General features: G+C 44.9%; 1 protein-coding gene across 1 annotated transcript in view; it reads left to right on the forward strand.

The window, feature by feature from the left end:
• Positions 1–4,882, forward strand: part of LOC122733659 (glycine receptor subunit alpha-4) — a 28,067-nt gene extending 23,185 nt beyond the window's left edge. Inside the window, exon 9 of the mRNA XM_043974239.1 lies at positions 2,791–4,882. Within this exon, the coding sequence (XP_043830174.1) occupies positions 2,791–3,081 (291 nt within the window). The 3' untranslated portion in view covers positions 3,082–4,882. The remainder of the gene's footprint in view (positions 1–2,790) is intronic.
• The last annotated feature ends 13,928 nt before the right edge of the window (positions 4,883–18,810 follow it).

Consider the following 18,810-nt stretch of genomic DNA (forward strand, 5'->3'; position numbering starts at 1 on the left):
GGGAACCATTCCCACTGCTCAGGGTTCTCTGCCTTACCCAGGAGAATACAGAAGGAAATAATTAACTTTAAAGAAATTGCTCAAGCCCAGACCAGGAACATTTAGCTGGTTTTTCCTCCTCCAAAGTACTTTGCCAAAAGACCCATTGCAGCAATTCTCCCACTGGTTTAGTGACTGAATCGAGGCTGTCTAGAGAATCAGTAATCACTTCTGTTACTTCTTTCTTTACCTACCAATGACTTTGGAGGGATTCAAAGTTTCTGAGCCCCAGTTTCTATATCTCTAAAATGGGAATGAACATTGCCTTCATTATAGAAATTATGTAAAGCTTTACTAGAGCAAGTTATAAAGTGCTGGGAGCCCTTTGGAAGCAAAGTGCTACAGAAATTCAGGAAGTAGTCTGGTATTCCTCTGGGGGTTACTGTAGGAAACAAAAATATCTCCCCTACCTTCTCCCTGGAGAACACAATCTGCGTACCATACAACAGCTCAGTAATCATGCAGATATTTTCTAGCTCCCCTGTAAGTAGGCTCTGGCCTAATCATGTCATACTCCTTTCCCCAAGAACTTTCAAGAGCTCCCTCTAATTTCTGGAATGAAATACAGGCTCCTGTCCCTGGCATTTCAAACCCTTTACCATATGGCTCCACTCTCCCTTTCTAGGCTGATTGCATATGTCTTTCCTTACTATACTCTTCATTCCAGTCAAACTGGCCCATGCACTGCTCACTGAACTCAGCACTTAATCAGCATGTTTTTAACATGGATATCTCTCTCCTTAATTTTTTTTTTTTTGCAGGGCAATGAGGGTTAAGTGACTTGCCCAGGGTCACACAGCTAGTAAGTGTCAAGTGTCTGAGTTCAGATTTGAACTCAGGTCCTCCTGAATCTAGGGCCGGTGCTTTATCCACTGTGCCACCTAGCTGCCCCTCTCCTTAATTTTTAAACAGAGAATACTGAATGTCATGTAACCTTTTCTGCATCACCCAGGGTCACAGAGTGGCAGATTTAGGAATGTTAGAACCCATCTAGTTCCAACCCTTCAATTGATGTAAGAGGAAACTCAGGCCCAGAGAAGGAAAGTGACTTGCCTAAGGTCATACAGGTAGCAAGTGACAGAAGAGGCATGATTGTTCTCCCATCCTTCCCCTCCCAGACAATTGGGCTTTATAAATGCGTATATCTGCTTTTTGTAATTTTCCTCTCTCAATCAACATGCATTAAGTTCCTAATACGTGCCAGGCACTGTGCTAAGCTCTCCTCACTCTATATCAAACTGGCAGCTGTCATTTCTTACCCCTAGCATTTACTCCTACATTTTGAGCTGAAAGGGTTATAAGAGACCACCTGGTTTGCACACGCACGCACACACACACACACACACACACACACACACACACACTTTTTACTGTTAGGAAGCTGAGGTCCAGAGCTTAGGTAATTTGTCCAAGCTCATACTGATGAGTACATGCTGCCAGGATTCCAATTCAGGTCTTCTGACTCCAAGTTCAACACCATTGCCATACACCACTCGTGCCTCTATCAAGCCGATTGAGTGTGTCACTCTATGGTGCCCCCTCTCTCACCTACCCAATTTGCTGCTTCTACTCTGCCGTGGGTTGGGAAACCAGGCAACCAAACTCATTACAAGTATCTCAGTGTTTCAATGAGAATCATGGGGCTCTGAGCAAAGGACTCAGTGTTTCCCCTTTGAGCTTTAGTGTATAGACCCAGGGAAGCTTCTTTCAGCTGCTTCCATGGGTCAGTTTGTTGCTCCCTGCCAAATTTGTGGCAGGCTTCCAGAGAGTTAAGGTTGCATAAGAATTGTATTGTGTAGATTTTATAGGTACCGTGCTCATGTGTCTATCATGATGTGGGCATTGTGATAGACAGAAGTCCAATCATGTTAATAATGTATTGGGTAAGCTGTGCCCTCTCTGTGGAAATTAGCTGACATTCATCTGGACCTTAGCCTCCCAACTCAGTTGGCCCCACTGAGTTCACTGTGTGACCATTTGGGGAGGTTCCAATCCCTTAGGTACAAGAGGCTCATGGGATAATAGAACATAAGGTTGCAAAGGAGGGGACCTGACAGTCCAACCTCGCCTTATTCCACAGATGAAGGAACTGAAGCCCAGAATCAAGTCAATGACTTTGGAGGGATCCAAAGTTTCTGGGCCCCAGTTTCTACATCTCTAAAACGGGAAGTGTCTGAGGTGAGATTTGAAACCAGGCATTCTTGACTTCAAGTCCAGTACCCCATCCATGCTTTCTTCCCTTTCAGCTTTGGTTTTCAGATAGAGAGAACAAATAAGCTCCTGTCCAGGTAGAATTCTACTTCCTTTCTTAGCCCATAAATCATCCAAACCAAGTTCTGAAAAGCCAAAATGTTTCCTAAGTAACACTGTTCAATAGGTTTCATTGTTCTGCTTATCATAAATTAGAGGAATCTGAGGATTTACATTGCTTTTAGACATCCTTCCAAGTGGCTCGACACTTCCATTAGTTTTGAATGTCCCTAAGTATCTCTTCAAAATTATTGTTATTATTATAATTATTAATTTTGTGAGGGGGAACCTGCAAACAGGAGAATAACATAGACTATGCTCATGATGGATAAATGCAGAGACTATACCATACAACCCAGTGCTTGTATGTACATTACTAGGTATACTGCAGACATAGAGCTCTCTATAATGACTTGCTATGTGTATAGCTTCACATGACGAACAGATGTGCACAGTCTGGTCTCTGTCCCTCTACTTGCCTTTTCTCACTTGCTTCTGCAGGATGAAGAGGTCATTCGAGAGAGTCGATTCTATTTCCGGGGTTATGGCCTGGGTCACTGCCTGCAGGTCAGGGATGGAGGTCCCATGGAAGGCCCAGGTATTTATAGCACCCCACCCCCAGTCCCTCTCCTGAGGGAGGGGGAGGTTGTGCGGAAGCGCTACGTGGACAGGGCCAAACGAATTGATACCATCTCCCGCGCAATCTTCCCTTTCACGTTCCTCATCTTCAACATCTTTTACTGGCTTGTCTACAAAGTTCTGCGATCAGAAGACATCCATCAAGCACCATGAGGAGGGCAGGGGACTCACGGGTGTGCCTCTAGGAGCGGGGCAGGGCTGTCACCATCCTTCAGCCTACATAAGAACTTGGACAGTTCCCTGACCTCCCATCCAGAGTACCCAACTACCAGCCTACCAGTGACATGGATATAAGCTGCTGTTGCTGCTGCATGGTGACAAAAGTGGCTGTACTTCTAGAGAAGGCTTATCTATTCAAATCTAACCAAGCTCCAACCTCACTCATCCTCTCCTAAAGTTAGGCTCTGTCATTTTCCTGGAGCTAGCTAATAAGGTCTTCTTTCTCTTCCAAAGGCTCATCTTCCAGCACTCCATTAAGGGGGTACCCAGGTCCCTGATGCTAAAAACTATAGGCTCTTTAATCTCATCCCAGTCCACCTTCACCCCAGCATGGCCTTACAGGGATGCTGTGCCCACCCCACCCTCTTCCCTTATCACCTTAACATGGTGCATCCTACCCATTCTAAAGCATGGAAACTAACGGTGTGCCCATCCATACTTGCTGCCCTTCATGGCCAGCCATATATATGTTCAGAGGACCTGAGAGCCTCCATTTGGGGCTACAGAAGGAAGGGAAGCTGACAACCTTTCCACCACCCATTTAGCACAGAGCATGACTGGAAGACCCTGCACTGAACTAGGGAAATCAGCTGAGAAGTTTTCATGAGAATTAGAGAACCCAAGGCTAGGCATAGATGGGGGTGGTGCTTTAGACTTCTGGGAAAATCTGGTCTTGACAACCCAGATAGGCCTCATCATTTAACACTACTGGGAACACTTACTCTGACTTACTCTGCTGTTCCCGAAGGCCATCATCCTTTATGAACCTAGCATGGCAATGGTAGCTTTGGGTCATCTAAAAAGAAATAGTATTTTTTAAAGGAATTGCTTGATCTTACCCAGTGGCACAAGAAACCAGGCCTGAGCCAACATGTGCCTGAACCCCTAGGAGTTGTGGGAAACAGAGACTGTCCTTGGATAGTTTTATGTTTGCTTTTTTTATTCCAAACCTCAAACTCTTTGATATCCCAAACTCTCTTCCCTTGTGCCTACATCACCAAAAGATGCACCTGGCCTCTTGGCTGCTGACTTCATCTCCTGCTGTTGGTTATGAGTTAAGACCTTGAGATCATGCACTCTTTTTGGCAGAGTTCACAGCAACACTCCAACCCTGTCCTGGCCAGAATGACATCCCAGGTTCCTGAGTAGGAATGGGATGCTAACAGGATCATGTCACCCTGCATGGGTGTGTGTCATTGGTAGGAGCATTTAGGGGTGCCCTAATCTAGTAGCCATGCTTCCTATTCTCTGCCTCCCAACACACACACACACACACACACATATATACATGCACAAACACACATACACACAGCAGCTGAGAACAGTACCAGAGCTCGAAGGATGAGGTACACAGTACACACTTCAGGGTTGTATTTCTGCTGCCTCTCTATCAGGCCTCAAGGCAGCATGGAGCCAGCACCTTGGAGTCTATAGCATGTGCAAAAAACTGTGAGCTAGAAAGACACTGGCTGGAAGAGGTGAACTCAATAAATCTTCCTTGTCATTTTTTTGGGCATAATCAATTGGGTTTCTTGGAATGACATACACCCTCTCTTTTACTACCTTGTTCGAATTCCAAAGTCAGTAAACCACAGAGTCAACATTCTCCCCTGGCCCAATGAATGAGGTTGTCTGTTTCTTCTTGGGTGGTACTGTAGAGGCCTTTCTTCCAGCATGGCAGCAAGTCATGGGGCACCGAGTTCTGGACCTGGTTGGTGTCTGGAAGACCTGAGTTTGAATCCTACTACCTTAGTTATGTGACCGTGGGCAAGTCACTTAGTTCCTCTTAGCCTCAGCTTCCCTTGTAAAGTGGAGACAATAATAAATCCTACTTTCCCAGCTGTTATGAAGAGTAACTGAGGTCATTTACATAGGGTACTTTGAAGACACTAAAGTGAGCTACTATTATTCCTTCTCTCAGTTCTATGCAAGGGATACTGAGTCATCAAGGGTGGCTGGCTCAAAACTCACTGGTAAGTGGGAAAGCAGAGAGTAATCCCTATGATTTTGACAATGAGCCAACAAGAAGGGGTTGAATTAGGAGGGAAAGAAGCAGCTTTCCCATTCCTGCCCAGGTAGTGGAAGTCAATGAGGCCACACAAGGAAAGTCTCTTTCGCAAAGAATCAGAGACCACCCCTTTGATAATCTTCACGATGGGTCCGATGGGGTGTCAGGCTGCCACGGCCCGAGGGCATGGGGAGGGGAGGGCACTATGGAGATGAGCTGATTCAACAGAGCATTACTTGTTAGAGAGCTGGTCCAGATGGGCCAACTGCACAAATCTGCCCTGTTGGAAGTCTTGGAGAACAATGCTCTGGAGACAGCAATCGCCCCGAGCCATGGCGCCTGCCCAACTGGGCCCCAGCTCAGGCAATCAGCTGGTACTAGAAGGCCAGAGAAGTCCAAGTACAGGCCACCAGAATGACCCAAGAGAGTTAACAAAGTGACACAGAGGCTAGCCTCCCTCGGAGGGCAGTTGGGGAGGGAGTGGAGAACAAATGGTCTTAATTGTTCCACTGACACTAGATCAGCACCACCACCCCCCTTCACCCAGAAGCACTCTAGAGGAGACACATGGTGGAAGAATCTAGGCCATATGGCTTCCCCTCCTCTTCTGCCCTGACTTGGCTCCTTGGGGTTGTTCCTTCCCTTTGGGCAAACCTGAAACCTGGAGATCAGGTCTGCTAGATTGTCCTTGGATTCCCTAACCCCCAGTAGCTACTTACCACGATGAAGTGGCAGCAGTGATAGAAGAGCTCTCCATGATGTCAGTTTCATTGCTACCCATGTACGTGCAATACTGACTCCTGTGAAGGAAGTACACATGGAGAGACTTGGAGTTTTAAGAGAACACATTTTTTAAGAGGGAGAAAACTTCCTATACCAATAAAGTGTTTCTGGTGCTTTCATTAATTCAATGTTAATATTTCATACCAGTTTAATATTTCATATATTTCTTTCCTCAAGAGAGGGTTTGACTCTTCCAGTTGTTAGGGTTGGCAGCATCTCCATCTCCCTCCCCCCCGCCAGATTCACTCAGCTCCTTGAAATAGAGATGTGCTCCCTTTTACCCTTCTTCCCCTTGCTCTGCTCCAAGCAGCTCTTCCTCATCCAGAGTCCCAGTGCAGTCAAGGGAAAGTTTTAAATAGAAGACAGAACTAGAGAATGGAAATCTACAGCTTCTCACTCCCACCCCACAAGTCTTTCTTTTCACTAGTCACTAAAGCAATGAGACTTTTTAAGGTAAGAAGCCAAATGCAGTCTCGTCACTTCAAGGCTGAAATCTTACCCAGAAGTGGCTATTCTAACTGCCCCCAAGAACCTGGCTATACAACGTACTAGCTTGCCTGACCCTATGATCACTCTGAAGATACTGGAGCTCCTTAATTCCTGTTTCAGTCTAAGTCCCCAAATGAGAGGCCTAGTCAAGCTGATGCCAGATAGAGAAGTCAGCCTCAGCATCCTCCAAAGAGTTCATAAAGCAGTGCTTGGAGCTCTGCCTTAATGGACCAGATCTACCCTGTGAGCTCCCTGATGGCAGGAATTGTCTTGTGCATTTTATACATCTCCTTCCCACAGCTCTAATGACAGGATTTTGGATATAATGAGCACTCAATTATTTTAATTGAAGTAACATTGGATGTGTTCCAACTGAGTTTGCTACAAAGCAAATTTCTGTTAAGTGAATCCTCTTCTCTCCCTCCCCTACTTACACAGCTGTTCTCTCAGATATTATATATATACTTACACATATATATGAATATATATATATACATGGATGTATCCTGGATATAATGAAAACATATGCAAAAAGACTAATAATAAAATACTTTAAGGAAAGAATAACTTTTTCATAAAGATATGAATGACATGCAAAACAACAGTGCTCCCTCACTATACCCCAACTCAATCAAAAACATTATCATTCTGGCAATGATAATTTAGCTCAGGATCAGAAAGAAATTCTGGCAGTTCAACCAGCTGTGCCGTACAGACTGTTCACACCATAGAAGAATCAATCCGCAAAGCAGTAGCAACGTGGCTGGTTTTCACCTGCCTTAACCAACATCAGACTTTGGAGACAATGTACTTTTGACTTTAAGGCAAAAGCTTATCCCTGGCATTTGGGTACATTTGTTGGGAATGTGTTAGGACATGGACTGTGCTGTGAAAGATCGCTATGGGAACAATACATTCCTGGGGCTGCAGAGCCACTCACAGATGTCACGTCAGAACCCTGCTGGTGGCTTTTGTGTGGGCCCCTGGTGGCCTCTGCTTTTATCAGGCACCGTAATTCAAACAGCCTGGCTACATTGCAAAAGGTTGTACACCACACGGAGGATACCTTCTACCACCACCAATTCTCAGTATGCAGTATAGTTGTCAGAAGCCTTGGGGTCTCATTTAATGAGATGGCCCCAGCATACTTTCTCCTGAGGAGCCTACTAAAGATTGCTCTTTGGGGGGTTGGAACAGCCTCTGTCCACATGTGGCACATTCCCAGTCCAACCAAACTATGCCAATAAGGACTCTATCCCATGGGTGTCTCCTCTGAAGCACTGACACTACATGGAATCTTGGTTTGCTATTTCTGATAAATAAAAGATACTCGTAGTCACTTGATTGGCCTAAGGTTGAGGCTACTTCTCTAAGGAGACCATTGTCACCCTTCTCTGAATAGTTCTGTCCTTACTGCAGAGCTGCCTCAGCTATCTTATCTAATTACAGAACCCATACTGACTTGGATGGGCCCTGCCTACCAAAGACCTGCTAAAAGAGGAAAGGTACAATGAATCATATGAACAAGGGGGACAGGGGCCTCACCACCCCACCTGGGTCTGGCTGCTACAGCTTTCTCCCCCAAGTCTCCAAAGTCCTGGCAGTGGGAACATGAGACAAGGTACAGAGGATTTTAAATGTTGACATCATAGACAATGGATATGCCTTTAAAATATTATTGATAATTGAGTCTGTCCGCCTTCAACCAAGCAATAAAGCCTTTCACAAAGCCAGTCCAGCTTGGTAATGGCAACAGTAATTCCTTCCTTCCCAATAAACTCTAGTAACTCCTTATCACCTCCAGTATCAAATATGAAATTCTTAGTTTGGCATTCAAAGCCCTTACCAAGCTGGCCTGCTTCTACTCTTCTAGTCTTCTTCTATCTTATACACACCACATATTCTGCCATCTAGAACCACAGCCTCATCAGTGTGCCTTAAACAAGACGTTCCATTGCTCAACCCCATTCCCCGGAGCCTGGAACGTTCTCCTTCTTCATCTCTACTTTCCTTCGAGTCCCAGCTTCTTCAGGAAGCTTTTTCCAATCTCCCTTCCTTTGGTTGATTCTTTCCAAATGATCTTGTCTATATCTTGTTTGTATACAGTTGCTTGCATGTTGTCTCCCCCATTAGAATGAGAGCTTTTCGAGGGCAGTCATCATCCTTTTCCTTTCTTTGTATCCCCAGCTCTTAGAACAGTTCCTGGATCATAGTCGTCACTTGATGACTAACCGATTTGGGAGGAAGGGGGTTAGCATCTTTGTGATCTCCCCATACATTGCCTTCCCAACAATCCAGAGAACAAATGCCAGACCCAAGACTTCAGCTAACACTGGTCTGGATGGGTCTTCTTGGGCAAGGATGAGGGCTGCCTGTCTCTTCCAGGATGTGCTTTGGGACTTTGAGTCTTCTTGGGGGTCACATGCTTTATTTCAGCTCTCTTGAGGGAGGGCAAGGAAGCTCTTCCTTTATTCATTAAGAAATCAAGTTAACATCCTTCCTCATTCTTTAGAGAAGTCTCCTCCCCCACAGATATCTAACAGAGGCATACTCCATGATCCAGTTTGGAACTTTAACACCAACACTGACAATACTTTTTCTTTTGTATTATCGTCACTTTCCAATAATTCCCCAATACCTTCTTCCCCACCATAACAAAGAAATACAGTTAAGTCGGGGTGGGGGGGAACCACATTAGCCATGACTGATAACACATGCTGTCTTCCATACCTATAATCCTTGACTTTTTGGCTAAGAGGATAAAAGGCTATATCAGCATCTATGCTCTGCAATCATGGTTGGCCATTGCATTAATCCAAGTTGGCATGGTTCACTTTACATTCGTGGAGTCACTGCATATATTGTTCTGTTTACTTTGCTCTGCAATAGTTCATACACATTTTCACAAGTTCTTCACATCTGTCACGTGAAGAATAAGCCATTCCCCAAAGGCTGGGCATCCACTGTTCATTCTTTTTAGCTACTATGAAAAGTGCTATTATAAATACTCGTAGATATACATAAGTGCTTTCCTTCTGTTCTTGACCTCCTTGGAAAATAGGTCCATTAGTGGTATTGCTGAGTCAAAAAGTATGTACACTTTTGTGACTTTTCTACTAGAGTTCGAAATTGCTTTTCAGAATGGCCAGACCAATTGCCAGTATTACCAACAATTGATTAGTGTACCTGCCCTCTCACAACCCTGCTAACATTTTGAGGAAGGAGCATTACCCTCTTTGTGATCTTCCCATGTGCTGCTTTTTCAGAAACTCAGAGAACAAATGCCAGACCCAAGACTTCAATTAATAATAATAACAACAACAATAATAGCTAAAATACAATAATATAGTGCTTACCATTGTGCCAGGCACTATGTTGAATGCTTTATAATTATTATCTCATTTGATGGTCTGAATGGGTCTACTTGGACAAGAAGGTCATTCCCATCTTTGTCCCTTTTTCAGATGTTAACTTCTCCCTAGAATGAGTTTAAGGAATTGCTACTGGATCTCCCTTTTTGAATACTCACACTACCTACCAACAAGTGACCACACAATTAGAGGGCATGATAGTAGGGTATCAATAAAGAAGGAGAGATACTTTCATTCAAAACATGCCTAGCTTAATCTACAGCAGCATGAGTTTCAATTTGATAGATGGTCTGTCCAAAGGCCAAGACCCTCTGCAGGCTCCCCACTATGTCCTACCTGGGATTTAGATAAGGCAACGAAATAAAAGTGGCAAGAGGGATAAGGGTAGAAATTTGGCACAGGCAGAGGTGAGGAAGGAAATAGTTTCAGTCCTGCAGAGTCCACAGATAGAATGCCAAACCTTAACCCTAATTCCACTGCATTCATGTCTCACGATTCATTCAGCCACTCCCCAGCTGATGGGCAGCCATAGGAATGTGAGTAAGGCAGGATGCAGATGAGAGAGAAAATGAAGTTGGGAGGGGGGAAGGACAATATAGTGAGAATTCTTGATCAGGTACAGATTGGACAAGATGACTTCTGGCCTCCCTTCCAACGCGGATGCTATGGCATGGCCCAAGATTTCTGGGTTCTTGGAGGGAATGTTAGCCTTATGTTCTTGGGCAATTTGCCTGATTATGATCAATGGAAAGAATGGGCTTAGAGGGTGACTAGACCTGAGGTTGGAAATGAATTATCTGATGAGTTATTCCTAAAACAGTTCCCTCATGTTACACCCCTTTAAATGGCTTCTCATGGCCTGCCGGTAAACGTTCTGGACAATATGACTCCACCCTACTGATTTAACTGAATGTCCCCCTCCTCAGCAAAGCCTACCATCTAGCCCACCCAGGATTCTCTAATCACTGTCTGATGAACAGTCCTTGCTTATTGCTGCTTCTTTGTCTTTGTCGTCCCTGTGTCTCTGGCCTGTGTCTTCCCTTCTCTCCATATCTCCAAACCTTGCCTGTTCTTAAAGCCCGTCTTAAATCTTACCTCTGTATTAATAAAAGTCAACCTTTTATTTTAATAACTTAACATTTGCCATCAATGCTACCAGCTGAAGTTGCTTAGAAACTATTGGCATTTGAGTTCATTTTCATGTCTACACAATAACTTCAATCACTCCTAAATGCTTATCAGGAGCTTATTTATTCATTCAAAATATTCCATTCGTTCTATTCATTTTTCCTCTCATCCATCCAGTGGTAGTTAGTGTGGACTCGATTTCTCTGGTTTGGCTTTTTGTTTTGTTTTGTTTTGCATTACATCATTTCATAATTTTTTTTCAGATTAAAAAAAAATTCCTCATATTTAACCTTAGTGAGAGACATTCTGTTGGTTTCCAGATTTTTTTGCAAGTTCAAACAAGGCTGAATGAAAATCTTTGGAAAGAGTGAGGGTTTTTTTGGGTTCCTGACAATGCTATATGTTCCCAACAGTGGAATTACTGGGTCAAAGGCAACCTTTACCATGGACTGCCAGATTGCTGCTATCCAAAGAGATTCCACAAGCTTATGATTCTACCAGCAGTGAGTGAATGTACCTGTTCCTCCATACCAACACCACTCCAAGCCAGCGTCGAGTTTCACTGCTTTGAATTAGTTTTGCCAATTTGATGGGTGCAAAGTTCTACCTCGAACTTGTTTTAAATTGCGTTTCTTTGATGGGACCAATCTCAAGTAATCTCTTCCCTGTCTAAAATGTCAGAGCAACGTCTATACCACTCATTAGGCACCGATCATATTCCGGGTTGTGTTGTTAGTTATCTTTCCATGCTCGCCAATTGTCTGGGAGGTCCATGAGGATGGGGACTGTGTCCCACTTCTTTGTATCATCAACCTTAGTTAACACAGTGCACAGTACATATGTATATTAAGACAATCACAAAATTGAGGAAATGTCAGTAAAGCACTCAGTAAATGAATGAATGAGAGACCCCAGAATCAAGTCAGGCTCAGTTTAGTGACTGGAGAGGGAAGGGAAATCTTTGCCTCAAAATATTTCTGCCACTTTGTACCCCCAGACCTGGGAATTCACAATGATACTTCCTTCCCACTGGTCACAGCTCCTTCCCAGTCTCCTAACTCCTCCCTTATCCTGCTCCCCCCCTCAAGCCCCTCATTGTCTCCCTTGCCTGCTGGTCCTGAGCCAGGATTAGCAAATGGTCCAGCTGTCCCCAGTGACTTACGCCAGCCTGGACTGCTCTGCAGTACCACGAAGGGCCAGGACTTTTGTTTACAGCTGGTATCAGGGAGAGGCAGAGAGCACAGCTGACAGCCCCACTATGAAGCAGATATCAATCTCCCTCTGTCCTCCCAGCCAACTTTCACAAACCAGCTCTATTGAGGACTGGCCTGCACCCGCCTGGGGCCCCAGCAACCTTCCATTTACAGCTTTGGCCTGGGAGCTGCTGGGTAAATCGCTGCTTTGTACCTCTTAGGAACCTCCCTTCCTCTCTCTCCCATGGAGCCAGACTCTCTCCTTTCCTCCAACATTCATTCTTCCTCAGACCTCAGCCTCTTCTCCTAGGTCCCAGCTCCCTAAGCGTGTTACACCTATCCCCAAGGAGCATCTGACGGAGCCCCACTCTTCCGTCCCCAGACTGATCATCTGGAGGCGGGAGGGAGAGGAAGGAATGACCCCAGGGTTCTAACTGAAGCCAGGCAAAACAGCCAGGCTTCCTGGCCTTGTCATCTCTCACTTCACTCATTCACGATGCTCCCATGCCTGTTCTCCCTCTTGAGCTGATCACATGAAACACACGAGAGGTCCCACTTCACTCCCCTCGGCTGCTTAGAAAGCAGGAGCCCTCCGGCCTTTCTGATATCATGGGCCCCTTTGACAGGCGGGCAGGCTGGTGAAGCCCATCGACTCCTGCATAGAATTGTGTTTTTAAGGGCAACAAATAAAATGTGTACGACGACACGGGGAATTGATTTTATTGAAAAACAGCAAAATCTTTTTTTTATATAAACAAGTTCATGGACCACAAGTTAAGAATCCCTGCTCCAGGGGCAGCTAGGTGGCACAGTGGATAAAGCACCAGTCCCAGATTCAAGAGGACCTGAGTTCAAATCCAGCTTCAGACACTTTACACTTATTAGCTGTGTGACCCCGGGCAAGTCATTTAACCCCAATTGCCTCACCAAAAAAAAAAAAAAAGAATCCCTGCTCCACAAGGTGAAATTAAGACTGTGTTCTTTCCGATGTGCATTTGTCACCCCGGATGCTGAACCTAGAAGCTGCAGATCCTTGAACCCACATTTGGGAAAATCTAGCTATGAGCATATCTGGAGACATCACCCAGTAAACTCTGGGTGGTGACACAACAAGCCAAAGATGAAATCTCCCGTTTTCAGTCAGTCTCAAGAGACAGGTCCTGACATGTTAGGCCAGAAGTTAGGGGAGCCTGGGTCACTGCTTATGTATCATAATTTATGAAAGGAGGATGATAATGAATAAGTAAAAACTCCCTGTTTCTCAAGTAGCAGGTATGTGGTTCTGGTCTGGCCTATACCAAAACGAAGGCTTCAGCAGAGAGACAAAGAAGAGTCAAGTTGAAAAAATGTATACCTTTTCGAGAGAATTCACACTTTATCAAAGAAATATGAGATAGAAGAAGGTCTTATCTCACTCTTCCTTCCTCCATCTTCTATGGCTCTGTCACCAAATTATCTTATTTGATCCTCACAATTATCTGATGGGCAAGGCAGTTGTTATGTCTATTTCACAGGTAGAGAAACTAAGGCACAGGGATGGTAGCTGACTTTCCCAAAGCCACTCAGCTAGTTAGGGCTAAAATCAGTACCAGAACCCAGGTCTTCCAACCCCTTCTAGTCCCGTGTTCTTTCCATTACATATCATACAGCTTCTCTTGCTGTGTAACAAGCCACTGTATGTCAATGCATGGAGTTCTTGGAGACATAAGTTAACTCCACCTTAGTAGGAAGGAGACAGATTATATTGTTATGCCTATGTTATAGAAGGGGAAACAGAGGCATCACCCAGGGCCTCTGCTGCATCAGGGTCAAGTTAGCCATTTGCTTGCCCTCTAACTTGAGGCCCTAGAAGTGACAGAGGGCACTGACAACCTCTTTCTAGATGTGGGGTGGGTGGACGGCACTGGGATTAGTTAGGGAGACCTACAGATTCTCCAAGGGGACTGAAGCTGTATTTAATGTGGTCATTCTTCTTCTTTCCTGTCTACCAGGGCTATAAGACAACCCTGCAATTTCCGATAAACTATATAAAAGGGCCCCCTCTGCCTTCCCACCCCTACCCCCCAGCCCAGTCAGGACTGTTTTAGAGTTACCCTGACCAAAAGCATGGCTATTCCTAAAGCTTTCCAAGAGTTCTACCTATTCCCTTCCATCCCCTTGACGTCTTGAATCTCCATAAGTGCAGGTAACCATGACAACAACCAGTCTGCCAGAGAAAGGATGCAGCCTGGCGCCACCACCCAGAAAAAAAAATCCCATTTACTTATTTCCTCCTAGCAGCTGCTGGATCTCTGGGAGGGGGGCTGTTCCTGGCAGTGTGAGGGGTTCGATACCCTTCCAACCCATCTCAAACTTACATGACACAAGAGGATTCAACAATTATTCAACAATTCAGCTATACCACCAAGTCACTGACCAGGGCCCTCTCAATTGGACAATGAGGTGGGGAAGGAGAGCCTTAGTCTCATGCATTCAACAAGAATTTCAGAAGCATCTATTGCAAAGTGCAAAACATTTTGCCCAACATTGGTGATTCAAAGGCAAACCCCCCAAAGAATCTCTTAAGTGCTGCTGGGGGGAAAGGAACAAGAATTAGAGTTGACGACACTATTCTGAGCTTTAGTATATGTAAAATATGGTACTCGGTTCCAGCCCAATAGAAGGATGTGAGAGAAATTCGGATAGCGTGACCACCTCCAGGATCCCTCGCACACACTAATCCAGACTGAGCTGTACACAGACCCATAGAGGCAAGACTACTTGAGGAGAAAGAATATTAACAATTAGAGGGACCAGGAAAAGGCAGGGCCTGAATGAGCCCTTCAGCTAAGGATTCTAGAAGGCAGAAGTGAGGAAGACCAGCTTGCATACAGGCAGAATCCACAAAAAGGCCAAATTTAGAAAACAGCAAATGGTCCAACAGGGTTGTGATGCTGGGTACACGCAGGGAAATAGCGTGAAGTAAGTCTGACAGGCAAACTGTGAGGGACTTTAAACATCAAGCTGAAGAGTCTCTATTTTATCCCAGAAGCAGTAGGGAGCCACTGAAAGTTCTTGAGCAAGGAAGTAAACTGGTCAGTCCTGTTGCTCATGTAGAACATTTTGGCCTGCATGTGGAGGCACAGGGACAATCTTTTTCTTAATGCATCCTAAAATCCCATTAGCTTTTTTGCTCATATTATACCACCAATTCAGTCTGTAGTCTACTAACCCTTCCAAATCTTTTTCAGGTGGACTGCTTCTGGGAACTCAGAAGATATACTTTTATCCCCACTGAATTTCATCAGGCAATTCTCTAAGTCCACAAGTTACACAATATATACACACACATGTGAATATGTAGATACATATATAAAGACAAATTCACCTTACTAGAGCTAGACTGGGCTAACCTTTGGGCTCAGGGCAGCTTTTCATTGTGCCTCCAGGAATTTCTCTGAGGCCATTTACCTGCTCAGAGCAATGAATGAGCCAGGAATGAAGCAATCCAGCCTGAGGACAGTGTCTTTCTATGATGTCCTCTCTGAATTCGCCAAAATTTTGCTTTAAATTTAAACATTGTACTCAGATGCAATTCCCAAGTAATTCCACATGGCAGTCCATGCAATCCACAGGCCAAGGGTTTGTAAAACCTACCAGAAAGAATGGAGGCCCCTGGAGGCCCCAAGTCCTGCCCACAATTTTCACAGAAGTTCCCTGAAATACTCAAGTGGGAGGATAGAAAGCCTCCTTTGGGACATGGAGGGAAGGAACCCTGTCTTTTGAAGGCTTGGTTACCAGCAGGATCTCAGTTCTGGCAGGGCCTACAAGCAAACTGGAAAGGTTTTGAGTCTGAGGCTAGGGACAGAGTATGTGGCGGTTATCTGAAGATCACCTTAGTTAAGTGTGAAGAGCTTCAAGCCTGGCCTGCAAGCAAGTCAATGGATTTTGCAGCCACCACAGCTCTGGGGACTCTCTTCTCCTAACTCACAGGATCATGGGATCACAGACTGAGAACTAAGAGGAACTTTAGGGTCTTCCTCAGTAAAAGAATGGGTTGTGACATACTCAAGGTCACATAGGTTGTATAAAAAGCAGCTCTCAGGAGGGGCCAGATTGAGATCCCAGCCCTTAGGGGACGGGGATAGGAACTGGGGGTGGGCGTGGGGAATGGGAACAGAACAAGGGTCAGTGACAATTTTGCATCATTTTGCTTTTCTAAACAAGCATCTGTTTAACTATATTCCTCCACCCTACCCCACACCCTTTCCACTAGGGATGCTTCTGTTAATTTTTCTGATTTGACTAGCAGTTTTTATGGGGTTGGAAGAGAGTGTTTAAAACATGACATCTTAGATTTCTGGGAAGCACAGTGGAGTAGAGACAACTAAAGATACCTCTCATTCCAACCTATAACATCCTCAACTCTGTCTGAACCCTTTACCCCCTGGAATTTAATCACTCAATCAATATTTATTAAGCAGCTACTATGTGCCAGACACTATGCTAAGTGTTAGGGATACAAAAAGGAGCAAAAGACAGTCCTTGCCCTCAAGGAGCTTACAATCTAATGGGGGAGACAACATGCAAATCAATATATACAAAGCAAGTTCTATATAAGATAAATAGGAGATAATTAACAGAGGGAAGGCACTAGAATTAAGAGGGATACAGGAAGGCTTCCTTGTAGAAGGTGAGACTTTAGTTGGGACCTAAAGGAAGTCCAGGAAGTCAGTAGTCTGAGCAGAGGAAGGAGAGTGTTCCAGTCAAGGCAGGCAGCCAGAGAAAATACTCAAGATCAAGGGATGAGTGTCTTGTTCATGGAACAGCCAGGCCAGTGTCACAGTGGATTGAAGTGTCAGGGAGTGAGGTGTAAGAAGACTGAGAAGGTAGGAGGGGGCTAGGTTATGAAGGGCTTTGAAGGCCAAACAGAGCATTTTGTATTTGATCCTGAAGGCAATAGGGAGCCACTGGAGTGGCTTGACATGGTTGAACCTATGCTTTAGGAAAATCATTTTGGTGACTAAATGGAGAATAGATTGAAGTGGGAGGGACTTGAGGCAGGCAGACCCCCTGCCCCAGCAACTATTGCAATAGTCCAGGTTTGCGGGGATGAAGGCCTGCACTAGGATGGGGGCACTGTCAGGAGGAGAGAAGGAAGTGTTAATGGACATGTTAACCTGGAAATTTTTTTTTTTTTGCAGGGCAATGGGGGTTAAGTGACTTGCCCAGGGTCACACAGCTAGTAAGTGTCAAGTGTCTGAGGCTGGATTTGAACTCAGGTCCTCCTGACTCCAGGGCCAGTGCTTTATCCACTGCAGCGCCATCTAGCTGCCCCCGTTTAAGGAAGGAATTATACTGGTGGCCTCTGAGATCCCTTCCAGTTAGTTCCAAGTCTATGGGCCTGTTATCCTAAAGTCTAATTCTTTTTTTTTTTTTAGTGAGGAAATTAATGAAATAATCAATTTGGGAGAAGTAAGGTCCTTAATCAGGGCAGAGGAGCTACAACTCAGAGTATTTGCAAAGCAAGAATGCTAGGAATACCCAAAGATGGGGACTGAAGACAGGGTTTTTATGGGATAACAGAACAGAGGGAGCTATGAGACTACCCTTGGGAAATGTAAGTTTCTCACAGATAGAAACTACTTAGTGTAAATGAATCTTTTTGTTTGTTTGTTTTTGTTTTTGTTTTTGCAGGCAATGGGGGTTAAGTGACTTGCCCAGGGTCACACAGCTAGTAAGTGTTAAGTGTCTGAGGCCAGATTTGAACTCAGGTACTCCTGAATCCAGGGCCGGTGCTTTAACCACTGTGCCATCTAGCTGCCCCGTAAATGAATCTTTTTACACAATAACCTAAAGTCTAGGAAGTGAGCTTGGGAATCTTTGGGAGGGGATAGTTTGTTGGGGGAGATCCATAAAACAATCAAGAGTCTGGAATTGACAAAGATCGGTTAGTGCCAGGCAATTCATTGGCCTGGGAATGGGGAGTAGGTGAGGATCATTCAGTTCTCAGTAAATTGTGGTTATCAGGGCATATTAAAGAACTGTTGCAAAGGTAAAATCAGCAGGCCTTGACGATAGCTTGGATATGGTATGTGTGGTAGAGATAGTGAGTGAGGAGTGGAGGATGACACCTAGATTGCTAGCCTGAGGGACTAAGAAGACGATATTGCCCTCCACAGTACTCGGGAAGGCAGGAAGGAGGGTCTAGGGAGAAAGATAATAGGTTCTATTTCAGAAATGCTGTGTTTAAGATGTCTACTGGACAATACTGTTGGATAAGGGAGATTGGAGGTCAGCAGAGAGGTGGGGGCCAGACATGTAGATCTGAGAGTCATCAGCACAGAGATGGTCACTAAACCCATGGGAGCTGATGAGATCACCAAGTGAAGTAGTAGACAGGGAGAAGAGAAGAGGACACAGCACCTAGGGTTAGAGGGGGGGAGACTGAGAAGGATCAATCAGATAAATAAGATGAAAACCAGGAGAGTGATCAACAGTGTCAGGTGGCAGAGAGGTCAAGGAGAATGAGGATTGAGAAAAAATCATGGGGATTGACAACTAAGAGTCATGGGTCACTTTGGAAAGAGCAGTTTCAGCAGAATGATAAGGTCAGAAGCCCAAGTGTAAGGGATTAAGAAAAGAGTGGGAGGAAAGAAAGAAGCAGAAGGCATCTGGGTGAAAGGAGATGAAGAAGAGGGAGTTCATGGCA

This window comes from Dromiciops gliroides, chromosome X (assembly GCF_019393635.1).
Source record: "Dromiciops gliroides isolate mDroGli1 chromosome X, mDroGli1.pri, whole genome shotgun sequence".
NCBI lineage: Eukaryota > Metazoa > Chordata > Mammalia > Microbiotheria > Microbiotheriidae > Dromiciops > Dromiciops gliroides.